Below are 18,987 nucleotides of genomic sequence, written 5' to 3' on the forward strand. Positions count from 1 at the left end.
CAGAAACAGAGCATTAGGCGGCCGACAGACCTCACAGCTGGGCCCGGCGGCCCTCCCAGGAAAAACAAAAGGTGAGATTAAATAAGATAATAAAATCAAACAAAACAAAATAAAACAAAACAACAAAATAAAACAATAAAATGAAACAAAATAAATAAAATGAAACAAAATAAAATAATAAAATTAAACAAAACAAAATAAAATAATAAAATGAAACAAAATAAAATAAAATAATAAAATGAAACAAAATAAATAAAATGAAACAAAATAAAATAATAAAATTAAACAAAATAAAATAAAATAATAAAACTAAATTAAACAACAAAACAAAATGATAAAATTAAACAAAATAAAATAATGTAATATAATAGAATAAATAAAATGAAAAAATAAAATGAAATATAAAATAAATAAATAAAGCAAAATTAAATAAATAAAGTAAAATAAAATAAAAAATAAATAAAATAAGATAAAAGTAAGATGAAATAAAATAAAAGGGTTCCTTTCTTAAGCTCACAGCCCAGGCTGGGCTGGGCCTAATTGATTGTTAAGGGGAGGAGGGTGGAGGGCAGATTGCGGGGACAATGCGGCCGGGAGGCCTGAAGGGCATTCACACCCTCCACAGGCCATATGGGTTCACGGCCGCACCAGATGGGGAGCACCGGCCGCAGAGCAGCCAGGGGGCTCCGACAGGCCTGGCGCAGACGGGGAGAGGCTGTCCCGTTAGCATGCAGGGAGGCCGGGGGTTGCGGGGGGGGGGGGGGGCTGTCCCACAGGAGGGGGTTTAGAGAGAGACGCCGAGGGGCTCACCCCCTGTGGACTCGGAGGCAGGAACCCCAAGTCCATCTGGAATGAACCCCCACCCCCGTGTCCGTCTGAGACTCAGCCTTTCTTTCCCCAAAAACAAGCTTCCCGTCCGTCCACGTGCCTGCCTATAACGGGGGGCGGGGACCCCCTGAAAACCCACGTTCTCGTTAGCGCGGAGGGAGTGGCCTGATTCCTGCCGGGACCTGCCGTTTGCTCTGAAATAGTGTTCGGCTGTTCAGAGATCAAACACGCACTCACAGCTGAGGACAACATGCAACTGGTCCCAGGGTCTGAATAGTGCCTAACTGCCCCCTGTCTGTCTGTCTGTCTATATATTTATCTGGCTGGCCCAGATATCTATCATCTATCTATATATCTGTCTGTCTGTCTATCTATCTATCTGTCTGGCCCAGATATCTATCATCTATCTGTCTATCTATCTGTCTATCTATCTGTCTATCTATCTATCGTCTATCTATCTATCGTCTGTCTGTCTATTTGTCTATCTGTCTGTCTGTCTGTCTGTCTATCTATTGTCTGTCTGGCCCAAATATCTATCTATCTATCTATCTATCTATCTATCTATCTATCTATCCATCCATCCATCATCTATCTATTTATCTATCATCTATCTGTTTATCTATAGTCTATTTATCTATCTATCGTCTGTCTGTCTGTCTATCTATCTGTCTATCTGTCTGTCTATCTGTCTGTCTGTCTATCTATCTATCATCTATCTATCTACCTACCTATTTATCTATCATCTATCTATGTACCTATTTATCTATCTATCACCTATCTATCTACCTTTCTATCTATCTATCTATCATCTATCTATCTACCTACCTATTTATCTATCACCTATCTATCTACCTTTCTATCTATTTATCTATCATCTATCTATCTATCTATCTATCTACCTATCTATCTATCTATTGTCTGTCTGGCCCCACACAGAAAAGGGTCCGGGTGTGTGATCTATGAAAAACAACTGTCGGACCCAGTCTGAACCCTTCACGTAGACTTGACCGAGGAAGAGAGCCATCAGACACGGTCAAAGCCAGGGGTGCTGGGGGAGCTGTGAGCTTTCCCTGTGGAAAACAGGGCTGATGTCTCCCTGCAGCAGCCACAGCCCCTGCACCCCACAACAGACAGACAGACAGACAGACAGACAGATAGACAGATAGATAGATAGCAGATAGTAAATAAAAAATAGATGATAGCTAGATAGACAGAGAGACAGATGAGAGAGAGAGAGAGAGAGAGAGAGAGAGAGAGAGAGAGAGAGAGAGAGAGAGATAGGCAGACAATAGATAGATAGATGATAGCTTAGATAGATAATAGGAAAATAAAAGGTAGATAGAAAAATAGATAGATGATAGATAGATATATAGATAGAAAATAGAAAGATAGAAAAATAGATGATACAATAAATAGATAGATGATAAATTAGGTAAGATAGGTTAGATAGAGGATAGATCAATGATAGAAAGAAAAATAGATACTTGATAGAAAAAGATAGCTGATAGATTGACAAATAGATAGAAAAACAGATAGATAGGTAAGATAGATCAGATAGAGGATAGACAGATGACATACAAAATTCACGGTCTGCTTCTAAATACACCAGGATTAGGGATCAATTTCCCATCATTTTTTTTCCACATCCATTTTAAGGCTCAAATTAAGAAGGTTCTCCCCTTAGAGGTTCCATCTCTCACACCCACCCCTCCTTCCTCCAGCGACTCACACACACACACACACACACACACACACACACAGGCCTCAGCTCGCTTCCCAACTGGCAGAGCCGCCTCGGGGGACAACCCTTTAAACCGGCTCTTTAAGATTCAGCAGCCAGCAGGCCGGGCCGTATAAACAGCCCAGACGCCCCCCTTTCCCCCCTCATCCCCCATCTCCCCCCTCACACACACACACACACACACACACACACACCCCGCTGCTGCCTGCGACAAAGCCGCCCGCCCACACGGCCTGGGCCGCCCGTCAGGCTCACACAGATCAATAGACGGAGTCCTCCCCAGCGCCCTCGGCTCCCGGCTCCCGGGTCTGCCTAATTACAGGTGCCATTCACACTGGTGTTTAAAAGAGAGAGAGCGCAGGAGAGAGAGAGAGAGAGAGAGAGAGAGAGAGAGAGAGAGAGAGAGAGAGAGAGAGAGTGCAGGAGAGGGAGGGGAGGAGGGAGAGGGAGTGTGAGGAGAAATAAGACCCACGCAGTTCATTTTGGGAGACACTTTTAGCGACGATGCTAATTAGAAGTTGCACTTTTGCGTTCACACTGTCCGATCTCTCCATCGCACGGTGTTAAGGTGCACACACACACAGAGACACACACAGAGAGATACAGAGATACACACACACAGAGACACAGAGATACACACACACAGAGACACACACAGAGACACAGAGATACACACACACAGAGACACACACACAGACACAGACACAGAGACACACACACAGAGACACACACAGAGACACACACACAGACACAGAGATACAGAGACACAGAGACACACAGAGAGACACAGAGACACACACACACACACACACACACACACACACTTCTAGGCCAGCACCCACAGATGATGTAAAGACTTAAGGTAATATTCTTTCAGCCCTAGCCGGTGTGGCTCAGGGGATAGAGCATTGACCTGCGGACTGAAAGGTCCCGAGTTCGATTCCGGTCCAGGGCATGGACCTTGGTTGCGGGCACACCCCAGTGTGGGTTGTGCAGGAGGCAGCTGATGGATGATTCTCATCGATATTTCTGACTCTCTCTCCCTCTCCCTTCCTCTCTGTGAAAATCAATAAAAATATTTTTTTTAATAAATTGTCCACGCCCATGACTTTGAATAGGTCAAAGGACAGTTAAATCTGAAGCCCTGAGTGTGTGTGTGTGTGTCTGTGTGTCTGTGTGTGTGTGTGTCTGTGTGTCTGTATCTCTGTGTCTCTGTATGTGTGAGTGTCTGTGTGTATATGTGTGTGAGTGTGTGTGTGTGTGAGTGTGTGTGTGTGTATGTGTGTGTGTATGTGTGTGTATCTCTGTGTCTGTGTGTGTGTATGTGTGTGTGTATCTCTGTATCTCTCTGTGTGTGTCTGTGTCTCTGTGTGTGTGTGTGTGTGTGTATCTCTGTGTCTCTGTGTGTGTGAGTGTCTGTGTCTCTGTGTGTGTGAGTGTGTGTGTGTGTATGTGTGTGTATCTCTGTGTCTGTGTGTGTGTGTATGTGTGTGTATCTCTGTATCTCTGTGTGTGTGTGTATGTGTCTCTGTGTGTGTCTCTGTGTGTGTGTGTATATCTCTGTATCTCTGTGTGTGTGTATGTGTCTCTGTGTGTGTCTCTGTGTGTGTGTGTGTGTGTGTATCTCTGTGTCTCTGTGTGTGTGTGTGTGTCTCTGTGTGTGTCTGTGTGTGTGTGTGTGTTTCTTTAAGGACTGAGTCCTGAAATTCTAACCAGCGCGCCGGGAGCGATCCTCTTACAGAACATCCCTCCACCTGCGAGATCGGACACCAAGTTCCACCCTCACTCCCTGCTGGCGTCATCCGGGCGCCCTGGCTGAGCTTCTAACAAAGGTGTGGGGTTGGTCTGGGCCCTCGTGCTCCGGACGAACACCGGTTCTTTTCTCAGAGGGAAAGCCGCCCAACAGGTCTGGCCGGAGTGCGAGGGACAGACGGGCGTGTCACTCCTGCCTGTCCGCTCCGGCTGCAGGGCCTGAAAGAGGAAACGCCATTTCTGGTGTCCGGCAGCGAGCTGGCAAACGTCTGATCGGGGGAGAGCGGTGCTCCCGGGAAAGAAATCATCTCCTGCCTCCTGCTCATTCTCTCCGTTCTTTTACCGGGAGACGGGAGGCCCCGTGTACAAAATTCGGGGTGGGGGGCCTCAGCCCGGCCTGCACCCTCTCTCAAAATCCAGGCCCCCTCGGGGAATATCCAAACCGGCAGTCGGACATCCCTCTCGCAACCCGGGACCACTGGCTCCTAACCGCTCGCCTGCTTGCTGGCCTGACGGCCCCTAACCACTCTGCCTGCCTGACCGCCCCTAACCACTCTGCCTGCCTGCCTGACCGCCCCTAACCACTCTGCCTGCCTGATCGCCCCTAACCACTCTGCCTGCCTGATCTCCCCTAACCACTCTGCCTGCCTGATCTCCCCTAACCACTCTGCCTGCCTGATCTCCCCTAACCACTCTGCCTGCCTGCCTGACCGCCCCTAACCACTCTGCCTCCATCCCTAGTTGCGGGGGGAGGGGGCGTGCAGGAGGCAGCCCATCTCGATTCTCTCTCCTCATGGATATTTCTCTCTCTCTCTCCCTCTCCCTCCGTCTCTGACATCAATTTTTAAAATTTTTTATTTTTCTGAAGATGGATGTGACCAATTAGTAGGTTTACCCAGAGAAGCTGCAATCCACCGCCTGTCTGGAAAAGCACACAGGAGTACACACGTCGCTCTGTCGTCAAAGCCGCAGAACACGCACACAGACAGACACACACACACACACAGACACAGACACACAGACACACAGACACACAGACACACACAGACACACAGACACACACAGATACACACACACAGACACACAGACACACAGACACACAGACACACACACAGAGACAGACACACACAGACACACAGACACACACAGACACACACACACAGAGACACACACAGACACACACACAGACACACAGACACACACACAGACACACAGACACACACAGACACTCACACAGACACACACAGACACACACACGCACACAGACAGACACACACACCACACAGACACACACAGACACACAGACACACACAGACACACATCTTCACGGTCCCCGTCCTCATCCTCCACAGAACCCCGCCCCAGAGCTAATGTTCGAAACGACACCTGCGTGGAGGTTAAACACGCACCCCCCCCCCTGCGTGTGCTGTCCCCACAGCGTCCCCTCCCCACCCCGACGTGTCCTTACAATGTCACAGCCTCACGGGGGCTCGGCCTGTTAACACGCACACATCTATCCCCCCGGGGGGGGAAATGGAAACAGATCGAATAGAATAAATCACACTGCTAATCCGGCCCCCAATCGCTCTCCCTCCACACACACACACACACACGCACACACACACGCACACGCACACGCACACGCACGCCCGGCCTTTCTCCGAGCCGCAGCAGCTGGCCTGAAAGATTTCAAACGCTCCCTCCTCCATCCCACCCCGTCATCTTTTCAGGGAGCGGCTGGCTCCCCCCCCAGCCCCGTGCTGTCGCCGGGACCCCTTTGAGATCCGTGCGCATTTCCATAATCCACGGCTGTGTCCTCGGGCCTCCCCGGGGCGGCCGGCCCCACCTCCCGATCGGGGGCTGACAGGGCCAGTGAGCCCGGAAACAATCCCCAGACAACAAAAGGCCGGGGTGGGCAGGAGGCTGGCTGGGACCATATGTTGGCCAAGTTCAAGGTTTTCGGCTCGCAGGAGGGGGGTGTTTTGAAAGTTCCACCCTGGGCCGAAACAGGTGTGGCTCAGTGGATAGAGCGTCGGTCTGCGGACGGAAGGGTCCCGGGTTCGATTCCCGTCAAGGGCATGGACTTTGGTTGCAGGCACATCCCCAGTGGGGGGTGTGCAGGAGGCAGCTGGTCGATGTTTCTGTCTCATCCATGTTTCTAACTCTCCCTCTCCCTTCCTCTTGTGCAGGAGGCAGCCGATCCATGAGTCCAGTCTCTCCCTCTCTCTCTCTCTCTCTCTCTCTCTCTCCCTCTCTCTCTCTCTCTCTCTCTCCCCCCTTTCCTCTCTGACATCAATAAATAATACATTTTTAGAAAGAGGGACCACTATTTCCAAATGGCATCCTGAGTCAGGAAGGCCCTCATGTTTCTAACTCTCTCACCCTCTCCCTTCCTCTCTGTAAAAAAATCAATTATATACATACCCTGTTTCCCCGAAAATAAGACAGTGTCTTATATTATTTTTTTCTCCCAAAGTTGCGCTAGGTCTTATTTTCAGGGGATGTCTTATTTTCGGGGAAACACGGGAGATTATATATATATATATTTTAAGGATGGGATTCTAACCTGGTCTCCAAAGTCCGCTGGGAATTTCCACAAAACCACGGGATCTGTAAAGAACGGATACACGGCATTAGAGAGAGGCAGACACACACACACACACACACACACACACACACACACACACACACTGTCACAGCCGCCGTCATGAAAATCCCCTGAGCCGGGTCCCAGCGCCTTTGTGAAGACGCCCGGCCTGGCCTGGAATGGCAGCGTGTGTCCCCCTGACCGCCCAGCCGCCAGGCGCAGGCCAGCGCTGGCAGACCCCGCCGGGGGGGGTGAGGTGTGAGAATTCAAACAGAAATGCGGCTCCAGGTATGAGGTCTGATCGGAAGTTCACACCAAGGGGAGTGAGGGTACTGTCTCCTGTCCCATCCATGTCGGCTCAGGGCTACCCCTCGCCACTGGAGCACCGTCTGCTGAACAGACAATCCGTCATCTACGGCTGAAGACTGAAGGGCTGAGGAATAAGGCAAGATGAACAAACAAATGGAGCGTTTAGCCCTGACCGGTGTGGCTCAGTGGATAGAGCGTCGGCCTGCAGACTGGAGGGCCCCTCCCAGGTTCCATTCCGGTCAAGGGCATGTATCTTGGTTGCGGGCACATCCCCAGTGAGGGGTGTGCAGGAGGCAGCTGGTCGGCGAGAATTATTCTCTCTCACCGATGTTCCCAGCTCTCTATCCCTCTCCCTTCCTCTCTGTAAAAAATAAAAAAATAAAAATCAATAAAATGTTTTTTAAAATAAATAAACACTCAGGCGGGTCAAAGCAGCAGGCGCGCGTGCATCCCTCGGACCCGGAAGCGAGGCCCGTTATCCCACAGGGAGGACCTCGGTCCATCACCGGATCGAGTCACTCGGAGCCGACGGCTGTGGAGCCCAAACTCAGCCGGACGGGGCTAATGGGTGAGAATTGGATTGGGAACACCTCGCCGGGAAAGCAATCTCTTTTCCGCGCCCGCCCCGGCAGCCGCGGGGGGTGGCGGGGATCGAACCATCAGCAGCGAGGGCCCGGAGGCCCCGGGAGCCGGGCACCGGAGCGCGCGTTTTGTGTGGTGGTTGCTTTTTACTTTTTGTTTTTAATCTTAGATGAACCGCCAGCAACAGGAAGGCCAGGAGGGGCCACAGATGTTCGATCTCGATTCATCCAGGACAAGGAACGCCCCGCAGAAGGATCCGTGTGCTGACGTTTCCCGGACACCCATCGTGCGGAGCCAGCACAGCCCTGGCCGGTGTGGCCCCGTGGATAGAGCGTCGGCCTGCGGACTGAAGGGTCCCAGGTTCGATTCAGGTCAAGCAATTTATATTTTATAAAAAATTTTTTAAAATATATTTTACTGATAGTTTACAGAGAGGAGGAAAGGAGAGGGACAGAGAGCTAGAAACGTCGATGAGAGAGAAACATCGACCAGCTGCCTCTTGCGCACCCCCCACCGGGGATGTGCCCGCAACCAAGGCCCATGCCCTGGACCGGAATCGAACCCGGGACCCTTCAGTCCGCAGGCCGACGCTCTAGCCACGGAGCCACACCTGTTAGGTTAGGGCCGTGATCGGCCAATTCCTGAGTCCAAAGCCAAACACCAACAGCACCACGACGGACGTGTCTCTGGAGAGCCAGGTTTTTAAAACGTAAACGCCTCCTAACGCCACGTCTTCCACACGGACCCGCCCAGGCCGGGCTGTTCTGTGGAAGAGCCGCCCTCCGGGGGCCACCGGTTCGCCGACCACGGGGCTAGGGCGACGGATATTTTAATTCACAGACCCTGGCTCCCCTGTCCTCGCTTCCCGGGCCCTGCCCCACCCAGCGGCTTCTGCACACGTGCACACATGTGTTCCTCCCCACCACCGCTCAGGCCACACGTTACACGCGTCCAACGCTCACGGGCTGCCACTCGGGGGGCACCCGTCCTCCCGCGGGGTGTCTGCAGCAGACCGAGGCGGAGCGGCTTGTGAAATGACTAATTTCTGGACGCTTCCCCGCCTGCAGAGACACACGCTATCGCTCGCCGCGGAGGGTCCAGATTCAGCGATAAGGAGGAGGAAGTGAGAGAGGAAAGGACCCGATCTGATCTGCCCCGGCCCCGCCAGCTCAGCAGAGCCTGCGGTTCGTCACCAACAGCCTTTAAAAATTATTTTTTTTAAATATATGTTATTGATTTTTTACAGGGAGGGAGGGAGAGGGAGAGAGAGCTAGAAACATCGATGAGAGAGAAACATCCATCAGCCTCCTCCTGCACGCTCCCCACCAGGGATGTGCCCGCAACCAAGGCACATGCCCTTGACCGGAATCGAACCCGGGACCCCTCAGTCCGCAGGCCGGCGCTCTATCCACTGAGCCACACTGCTGAGGGCTAGAACGTATTTCTATTAAAATCTGAAATGCGGGTCTTGGAGATACAGCAACCACCTTTTCTTCGCTTTATTTGCTTTTAATGTGTTTTTAATTGACTTCAGAGAGGAAGGAGGAGGGGGAGAGGAGAGAGTTAGAAACATCCACGATGAGAGAGAATCATCACGGACGGGCTGCCTCCTGCACGCCGCCCCCTATTGGGGATGGAGGCCCCAACCCTGGGCCTGGGCCCTGAGGGGGAATCAGGCACCTCACCCCCAGGTAAAAGGAAGAGGGGGAGGGGGGTCATTCACCCGAAAAACCCACAAGTCACCTTGGGTTCCAGCGGCAAAAATAAAGGGCACGTGACCCACAGAAGCACCTACGGAGACACGTGATAATCCGACCGTTAAAGACACGGCGTTTCCCCACAGAGAATGGATACGGCCTTCCAGAGCAGAGGGCTCGGTGTGGAAGATGAAATGCCTTTTAATGCACAACGCCTCTATAATTACAGCGTGCGTGTGTGTACAATGTGGGGGGGAAACCCTACCTAAACTCTGCAGCCAGCCCTCTCGAAGTAATCATCAACAGATACCGAACGCTGGAATGGGATTTCCTGCAGGACCTTTAATGGGGATCAAGCCTGCACCCCAAGCAGGTGCCTTTGACCAGAATCGAACCTGGGACCTTTCAGCCCATAGGCTGATGCTCCATCCATGGAGCCGAACCAGCTAGGGCAAACATATATATAATTTTTTTTTGAGAGAGAGAGAGAGAGGAAGGGAGAAGAGAGATATAGAAACACCAATGAGAGAGAAACATTGATCAGCGGCCTCCTGCATGTCCCTTAATGGGGATCAAGCCTGCAACCCAGACCTGTGCCCTTGAACAGAATCAAACCCGGGACCCTTCAGTCCACAGGCTGATTGATGCTCTATCCACGGAGCCAAACCAGCCAGGGCAAATGTGTGTGTGTGTGTGTGTGTGTGTGTGTGTGTATATATTTTAATTTGAGCGAGGAAGGGAGAAGGAGAGAGATATAGAAACACCGATGAAGAGAGAGAATCATGGATCAGCTGCCTCCTGCACGCCCCCCACTGGGGATGGAGCCCGCAACGCCGGCCTGTGCCCTGACCGGGTATCGAACCCTGACCTCCTGGTTCCCAGGTCGATGCTCCACCCCGGAGCCAGGCCAGCCGGGCTGAAACGGGGTCTGTCTTTTCCTAGGACACCTGCAGGCGGCGCTCTGAAGGAGCATGTGCCTAGCTCAGCGGTCGGCAAACTCATCCGTCCACAGAGCCCAATATCCACAGCACCACGACGGACACGTCTCCGGAGAGCCACGTTGTTTAAACGTAAACATCTCCGAAGGCCACGTCTTCCACACGGACCGGCCCAGGCCGTGGTGTTCTGTGGAAGAGCCGCTCTCCAGGGGCCCGAGAGCCGCGGTTTGCCGACCAGGTTGCTGTCCGAGGCCAAATATAAGTAAGTCCAGCTGGAGTCCAAGCTTTGCTACATCAAACGAAGGCAGTGCCTCTCACAGCCACCGTCACCCTGGGCCCCGGCGGGCAGGTGGGAGGGAAGGGTGAGTATCAGGGAGCCAGAGAGACTTCTAGAAGGAGCGTGCAACCCCCGCCGAAACCCGGGAACCACATGACACTCACAGATTCTTTTCTTTTTTTTCTCTTTGTTTCCACGCTCGGCGATATGCAAAGTGTCCTAAACCACTTCACTGCGCGTGGGGTTCACCCAGGCTCGGCTTCCTGCATGCCAGGGCTCCCCTGGGCGGGGTGGGCTGTGCGGGTGGGTGCACACGGGTTTCACGGCGGCCTCCCCGGTCGGTGTGGCTCAGTGGTCAGAGCGGCGGCAGCCCCTGCACTGGAGGGTCCCGGGTTCGATTCCGGTCAAGGGCACGTTCCCCGGCTGCAGGTTTCCCAGCTCTGGTTGGGCTGCGTGCGGGAGGCAACCCATCGATGTGTGTCTCTCTCCCATCGGTGTTTCTCTCTGTGTCTCTCCCCATCCCTTCGACCCTCTCTAACCGCCAACGGAGCCCTCACCGGTGTTGCTCAGTGGATAGAGCCTCGGCCTGCAGACTCAAAGGACCCGGGTTCGACTCCGGTCAAGGGCATGGACCTTGGTTGCAGGCACATCCCCAGTGGGGGGCGTGCAGGAGGCAGCTGATGGATGTTTCTCCCTCATCCATGATTCTAACTCTCTCTCCCTCTCCCTTCCTCTCTATTAAAAAATCAATAAAACATTTTTTTTAAAAAAAAAAAGAGAAAGAGAGATCAGCTGGCATGGCTCAGGGGCGGAGCGTCCACCTGTGAACCAGGAGGTCAGGGTTCGATTCCCGGTCAGGGCACAGGCCCTGGGTGCGGGGGTGTGCAGGAGGCCGCCGGTCCATGATTCTCTCTCATCGCTGCTGTCTATCTGTTTGTCTGTCTCTCTCTCTCTCCCTCCTTCCTCTCTGAAATATCAATAAAAACATTTTATACAAAACAAACACCTGCGCCCCATCCAGCTCGCTCTGCAGCCTTCCTCCCGCGATCGGGGCAGCCAGCCGTGAGCTCCTCGGGGCTGGGAGAGGCCAGACCTGCGACTGAGACCGCAGATCAGATGGGATCTGCTCGCCGAGCCGCCCACACACGGAGCCGAGCCGGGCCCCGGCCCCGGGGGCAGGTTTCCTGGCTGCCCTGGCTGCTCCCGCTGCTCCGCCTGCCAGACCCGCCTCTCCCTCCTCCCTCAGTCCCTCTGGAGAGAAACACCCCTTCGGAGCAGCCGTCCCCAAACCCCGAGGAAGCTGGTGGCACAGGGGCAGGGTGGGGGCGAGGTCACTTCCCGCCCATGTCCATGTCCGTGTCTGAAGTCCGGGGACCGAGGGGGGGACATGGGGGTGAGGGTGGGGGCACAGGCAGGTCTGTTCCCAGCCCCAGCGGAGCCCACGGGGCTGGCTGCCCACCCCTGAGCGGTGGGAAGACGGCAAGAGGGACCCCAGCCAGGCGCCCGGCAAGCCAGCGGGCACGGCCCTGGGACCTGAGCGTGGGCACCTCCCTTGTGGGCGGCTGGGACACGAGTGGGGAGGGCACTGCACAGCCAGGGGAGCATCCACATAAAGAGTCCCCGCCAGCCCTGGCCGGTGTGGCTCCGTGGATGGAGCGTCGGCCTGCGGACGGAAGGGTCCCGGGTTCGATTCCGGTCAAGGGCATGGCCTCCTTCAGGGCCCAGGTCGGGCCCCGGGCCACGTGGTTCCTGGGACCCGGGGTGTCGGGGATTCTGGGAAAGAGACTTCCTGTCCGACCACCCATGACCTCCTTTCAGACTTCCTCCTCTGCGGAGTAGCCAGCCTCCTGGGGGGAGGCCTCCTTAGGGCCCAGCGGAGGCTGGGCCTGGGCCCTCACGCTCCCTGATCCACCGGCTGGCTTCTCGGGTCCATTCCTCCATCAGGAGGGCCTGCGGGTCCCTCCAACGTCCAGGGGGGGAGCGTCCGGCCCGCGGGCCAGGCGAGGCCCGAGAAGTCATTTGGTCCGGCCCTGCCAGGGCCTTGGGCCCGCGGTCGGCAAACTGCGGCTCGCGAGCCACCCGCGGCTCTCGGGCCCCCGGAGGGCGGCTCTTCCACAGAACACCACGGCCCGGGCGGGCCCGTGTGGAAGACGTGGCGTCGGAAGACGTTTACGTTTAAAAGCTGTGGCTCTCCAGAGACACGTCCGCCGTGGTGCTGTTGCTATTCGGCTCGGTGGACGGATGAGTTTGCCGACCACTGCCCTAGGGGTGAGTCCCTTAAACGTCGGACCGCCTTAGCTGGTGTGGCGCAGCGGATAGAGCGTCAGCCTGTGGGCTGAAGGGTCCTGGGTTCGATGCCCGGTCAGGGCACAGGCCCGGGTTGCGGGCTCCATCCCCAGTGAGGGGCGAGCATGCGGGAGGCAGCCGGTCCATGATTCTCTCTCATCATGGACGCTTCTCTCTCTCTCTCTCTCTCCCTTCCTCTCTGAAATCTTTAATAAAAATATATATTTTTAAAACACACAAATGCCATGTGCCCACAGGAACAGCCAAAGGACGAGAGGAGGAGAGGAGGCCAATGTGGGAACACGGAACTGGCCGGACCGGTTCCGGGGAGAAGGCCGGGCAGGGGCAGCGGGCGCGGAGCGGGCCGCTCACGTGTCTCCTCCGAAAGGTCACGACCCGCCCGCCTCAGGCCCGGAGCGGGCGGCCCCAGGGCCCCGGGCCCTCCATCGCGGTGGCCTGAGCATGCCCGCCTCCCCCCACCAACGACGGATCGTAAGAGGGCTGTCTTCCCTCTCAGCGTGGACGCTTTAAACTGTGTTTAAAGAAACTGTACGGCCCTGGCTGGTGTGGCTCGGTGGATAGAGCGTCAGCCTGCAGATGGAAGGGTCCCGGGTTCGATTCCGGTCAAGGGCACGGACCTTGGTGGTGGGCACATCCCCAATGGGGGGTGTGCAGGAGGCAGCTGGTCAATGTTTCTCTCTCATCGATGTTTCTGACTCTCTCTCCCTCTCCCCTCCTCTGTAAAAAATCAATAAGATATATATTTTTTTAAAATAAAGAAACTATACAGCCCTCGCTGGTGTGACTCAGTGGGTAGAGCGTCGGCCTTCAAACAGAAGGGTCCTGGGTTCGATTCCGGCCAAGGGCACAGGCCCGGGTTGTGGGCTCGATCCCCAGAGTGGGGCGTGCAGGAGGCAGCCAATCCGTGATTCTCCCTCATCATGGATGTTTCTATCTCTCTCTCTCCCTCTTCCTTCCTCTCTGGAATCAATAAAATATATTTATTTAAAAAAGAGAAACTCTATACCACGTTACGAATGTCTGATGGATATCTGCAGACTCACAGAGATTACACGGTTGTGTGCGTGCCTATAAGCCTAACCAGCGGTCCCGGCCAACAGGAAGGTGGGGGAAGGTGTGCGGAGGGGTTTGGGATGCGAATGGGGGGGTGAGGACAAATATGTGATACCTTAAGCGATAAATAATTTTTTCCTATATCTCATTGATTTTTTTACAGAGAGGTAGGGAGAGAGATAGTTAGAAACATTGACGAGAGACAAACATCCATCAGCCGCCTCCTGCACGCTCCCTACTGGGGATGTGCCCGCAACCAAGGTCCATGCCCTTGACCCGAATCGAACCCAGGACCCTTCAGTCCGCAGGCCGACGCTCTATCCACTGAGCCACACCGGTTTTGGCAATAAAGAAATTTAAAAAAAAAAAAAAGAAATTAAAATGGACAACCATGACAGAAACAGCCACGCCAGCCACGCCCCTGTGGCCACAGCTGGGGCGGGCACCTCTATTTTAAGGTGAGCAGCCCCAGATGGCTTATGAGCATATAATTGCTTTATTTTTTTTTTTTAAATAAAGGCATATATATATATATAAAGGCACATAATTGCTGGCCAGAGCCTGAAGCTGAGCATGACAGCCGCCTTTGTACCAAGAACAGAAGGCTCACCTCCCAGACCCACCCCTGAGCATCGTGTGCGGAGGGCCGAGCAGTGGTCGGCAAACCGCGGCTCCAGAGCCACCGGCGGCTCTCGGGCCCCTGGAGGGCGGCTCTTCCACAGAACACCACGGCCCAGGCGGGTCTGTGTGGAAGACGTTTACGTTTAAAAATTGTGGCTCCCCAAAGACATGTCCGTCCTGGTGCTGTCAGTATTTGGCTCTGTGGACCGATGAGTTTGCCAACCACGGGGCTAGGAAATGACACCGGCCGTCCCCGGGAAAACATGGCACAGGACACGTTGAAAAGAAAAGGGTCAGGAATATAACCCTCACTCTGCCCACCCCCCTCCACACACACACACACACAGGTCAAAGGGTATTCTTATAAGGGTATTTCTTGGATCCCATGATCTCACACATCTAGGGGAAATAATGAACAGCATAAACGGATGGACAAAAACAGACCCAGAGACGGAGAAGCAGCGATCAGACTGTCAAACCTCAGAGGGAAGGCAGGGGAGGGCGGGGGGTCAGGGGGAGAGATCAACCCAAGGACTTGTGTGCGTGCCCATGGGCCTGGCCAGTGGCCACGGACAACAGGGGGGCGGGGGCAACGTGTGGGGAGGGGTTTGGGATGGGAGTGGGGGGATGAGGACAATTATGTGATACCATAATCAATAATATATATATATATAATTTTTTTTTTTTAAGTGGATGGGAGGAGGACGAACAAAAATGACCCTTGCCAATGGCTCTGTCTTTCCGGAAAACTGCATGGGACAGACAGCTGAAACCCTCCCCAGGCCTTTTCCCCCCTCCCACCCTCCCCCACCAGGGCGGCGCCAGCGAGGTCATTCCAGAGGGGACGGGAGTGGCCCCCATGGGGCTGACGGAGAATTCGCGCTGGCGTTGGATCTATGTATTGTTTTTTACAATTTTTTATTATTGCGTTTAGAGAGAGAGAGAGCAAGAGGGAGCCAGAAACATCCATGAGGAGAGAGAATCGTGGACCGGCTGCCTCCCGCCCACCCCACCCTGCGGGTGGAGCCCGCACCCGGGGCTGTGGCCTGACCGGGAACCGAACCCGGACCTCCTGGCTCCTAGGCGGACGCTCAGCCCCGGAGCCCCGCCGGCCGGCGCTCGCCGCTGTTTTAAAAAGGAGCTTCCTTTCCCAAGAGGCACGAAAGGAAGTGAAACGTGAGCACCCACCGGGGACAGCCGCGCTGGGAGCGGTGTCTCTCTCACACCGGGAGACTGAAGCCGCACAGACAACATTCATGGCCCTGACCGGTGCGGCTCAGTGGATGGAGCGTCGGCCTGCAGACCGAAGGGTCCTGGGTTCTATTCCAGGTCAAGGGCATGGACCTTGGTGGCGGGCACATCCCCAGTGGGGGGCGTGCAGGAGGCAGCTGATGGATGATTCTCTCTCATGGATGCTTCTGACTCTCTGTCCCTCCCTCTTCCTCTCTGTGAAAAAAATCAGTAAAATAGATTTTTAAAGAAGGAAAACAGTCACGATTATTACCACCAGCACAGGGCCGAGACCCCGCATCGATTCCATTCCGGGCCTCGCGAGACGGGGGTGCGGGCGGGTCCCACAGGCAGGTGCTCCCGTGTCCACGGCCCTGCCCCGGGGCCGGCCCTGGGACAGACGCCGGCCGCTCAGAGACCGACCGCGCGCACGTACCTTCGCCTTCAGAGGAGGGACATTTCACGTTCACTGCCAGGTCAAAGGTTCTTTCTGGGTTTTCCCTAAAAGAAGAAGGAGGAGAAGAAAAAGAGCGTCGTCATATTCCCATCCCAGGACATGCGTCCGCCTCTCCGTCCGGCCGAGCTTCCCAGGACTCGGAAGAGGGATCCCGCCCGTTCTGGTCTCCGTGGGGCCGGCGAGGGAGGGACCCCAGGCGAGCGGGAATATGTTTTGCTGGTGTTGTTTTCCCAGCAATTAAAAAAATATATATATTTCATTGATTGTTTACAGAGAGGAAGGGAGAGGGAGAGAGAGCTAGAAACGTTGATGAGAGAGAAACTTCGACCAGCTGCCTCTTGCACACCCCCTACCGGGGATGTGCCCACAACCAAGGTACACGTCCTTGACCGGAATCGAACCCGGGACCTTTCAGTCCGCAGGCTGACGCTCTGTCCACTGAGCCACACCGGATTCGGCCCAGCAACTTAAGATAGAGGAACAAGAGCCTGAGATTTGGGGCAAAACACTCCACCTCTGAGCCTGCGTCTTCCCAATGAAGGGCCTCGTTGGCATCTATCTCAGTGTAATTGTGAGGATCGAATACATTAAATTCTGAGGATCGAATAAACAGCCCATTGGAAGCGCCTTATAAAGGATTTAGTGATCTATAACTGAAAAGCATCTTCGGGCCCGGCAGGTGTGGCTCAGCGGTGGAGCGTCAACCTAGGAACCAGGAGGGCAGGGTTCGATTCCCGGTCAGGGCCCAGGCCCAGGCTGTGGGCTCCCTCCCCATGTTTCTCTCTCTCTCTCTCTCTCTCTCTCTCTCTTCCTCTCTGAAATCAATAAAAAATTATATTTTAAATGTATATCTTTAACATATATTCTTTTTTTTTAATGGATAAATTTTATTGATTTTTTTTTTACAGAGAGGAAATAATGGGATAGAGAGTCAGAAACATCGATCAGCTGCCTCCTGCACACCCACCACTGGGGATGTGCCCGCAACCGAAGTCCATGCCCTTGACGGGAATCGAACCCGGGACCCTTCCGTCTGCAGGCCGGCGCTCTATCCACTGAGCCACACCGGTTTTGGCCGCACACACTCCTCTTGACACGTAATTACACGACATGAGACTACACACACAGACGGCCAGGCCTTGCTCTCCGTCCACTATCGGGGGGGGGGGGGGGGGGAGACACACCTGCCTGGGCGCCCCACTACCCGCCAGCAGCCACTCAGACACCCACGTCTGTGCCAGCTTCTCGGGGACCCCCCGAACTCATGGGCTCTGCTTCCCCCCAAAACCAAACTGAGCCGAAACCGGTGTGGCTCCGTGGATAGAGCGTCGGCCTCAGACTGAAGGGTCCCAGGTTCGATTCCGGTCAAGGGCATGGACCTTGGTGGTGGGCACATCCCCGGCGGGGGGCGTGCAGGAGGCAGCTGGTGGATGTTTCTCTCTCATCGGCGTTTCTAGCTCTCTATCCCTCTCCCTTCCTCTCTGTAAAAAATCAATAAAATATATATTTTTTAATTTAAAAAAACAAAACAAAGTGAAACCTAGGGAGAGACTTCTTCTTTCTTTTTCTTTTTATTTTTTTTCAACACAGAGTCCTTTTCTTATCTCTCTGCCGGCAGATAAGAGATGTGAGCCTGACACCACTGTGGCCACGTGACCCGGGGGTTCCCCTCTGCCAGGTCCCCCCCCATCCCACCCCCCACACCCCATCTCACCCCCCCCACCCCATCCCACTCCCCCCACCCCATCCCACCCCACCCCACCCCTTGGCGAGGTGGCTGTAGTGTCCCATCAGACACTGCTCTGCTCCCAAGTACACCTCCTTTTTCTTTCTTTTCTCTCTCTCTTTTCTTTTTTTTAAATATTATCAGGACAGGAATCTAGAAACAGGAAGTGACCGGCCATAGCGATTCCTCCGCCAGCAGATGCACAGTTTTGTCCGTCCTGGGCCCTCCCCGCCTGGCCAGGCGCTGACCCCGGGACTCCTCCCGCACCCTCTCTGGGGAGGCAGAAAGGGGCTCTGCCCATCACCCCTTCCCCTCGCCTCATCCCCCCAGGATGGCTGAGCCCTGCAGAAAGCCTCCCAGGAGCCCGAATGCCCCTGAGTGAGTTCCTGTCCCTGGCTCTGGCCTCTTCTGCCCCTGGTCCCTGCGGTGCCCTTCCCCTCCCGCAGCCTGAAGGCACAGGTCCTTCCTGCTGTTTTAAAGTCTGGGACCCGAGGGGGTGGAGAGGCCGGAACCGGTGTGGCTCAGCGGATAGCGCATCGGCCTGAGGACGGAGGGTCCCGGGTTCGATGCCGGCCAAGGGCATGGACCTGGGTGGCGGGCACATCCCCGGTGGGGGGCGTGCAGGAGGCAGCTGGTCCATGATTCTCTCTCATCGGTGTTTCTAGCTCTCTGTCCCTCTCCCTTCCTCTCTGTGAAACATCAATAAGATATAGATATTTTTAAAAGTGGGGGGTGGAGGGGAGAAATAAGAGAAACAAGGAATTCTTTGCCAAGTAAGTTTAGGGAGAGAGAGAGGAGAGAGAGAGGAGAGAGAGAGAGAGAGAGGAGAGAGAGAGAGAGGAGAGAGAGAGAGAGAGAGAGAGAGAGAGAGAGAGAGAGAAG

The 18,987-nt window shown here is 54.3% G+C and overlaps 1 protein-coding gene across 1 annotated transcript in view; it reads right to left on the bottom strand.

Annotated features, from left to right (window-relative positions):
• DENND1B (DENN domain containing 1B) overlaps nucleotides 1-17,957 on the bottom strand; it is a gene marked incomplete at its 5' end in the record, with an annotated part of 64,369 nt that extends 46,412 nt beyond the window's left edge. Inside the window, 3 exons of the mRNA XM_036422767.2 lie at nucleotides 6,888-6,931; nucleotides 16,359-16,423; nucleotides 17,920-17,957. Of these exons, the coding sequence (XP_036278660.2) occupies nucleotides 6,888-6,931; nucleotides 16,359-16,423; nucleotides 17,920-17,957 (147 nt within the window). The remainder of the gene's footprint in view (nucleotides 1-6,887; nucleotides 6,932-16,358; nucleotides 16,424-17,919) is intronic.
• Between the last annotated feature and the right edge of the window lie 1,030 nt (nucleotides 17,958-18,987).

This window comes from Pipistrellus kuhlii, unplaced genomic scaffold (genome assembly GCF_014108245.1).
Source record: "Pipistrellus kuhlii isolate mPipKuh1 unplaced genomic scaffold, mPipKuh1.p scaffold_m20_p_72, whole genome shotgun sequence".
Lineage (NCBI taxonomy): Eukaryota > Metazoa > Chordata > Mammalia > Chiroptera > Vespertilionidae > Pipistrellus > Pipistrellus kuhlii.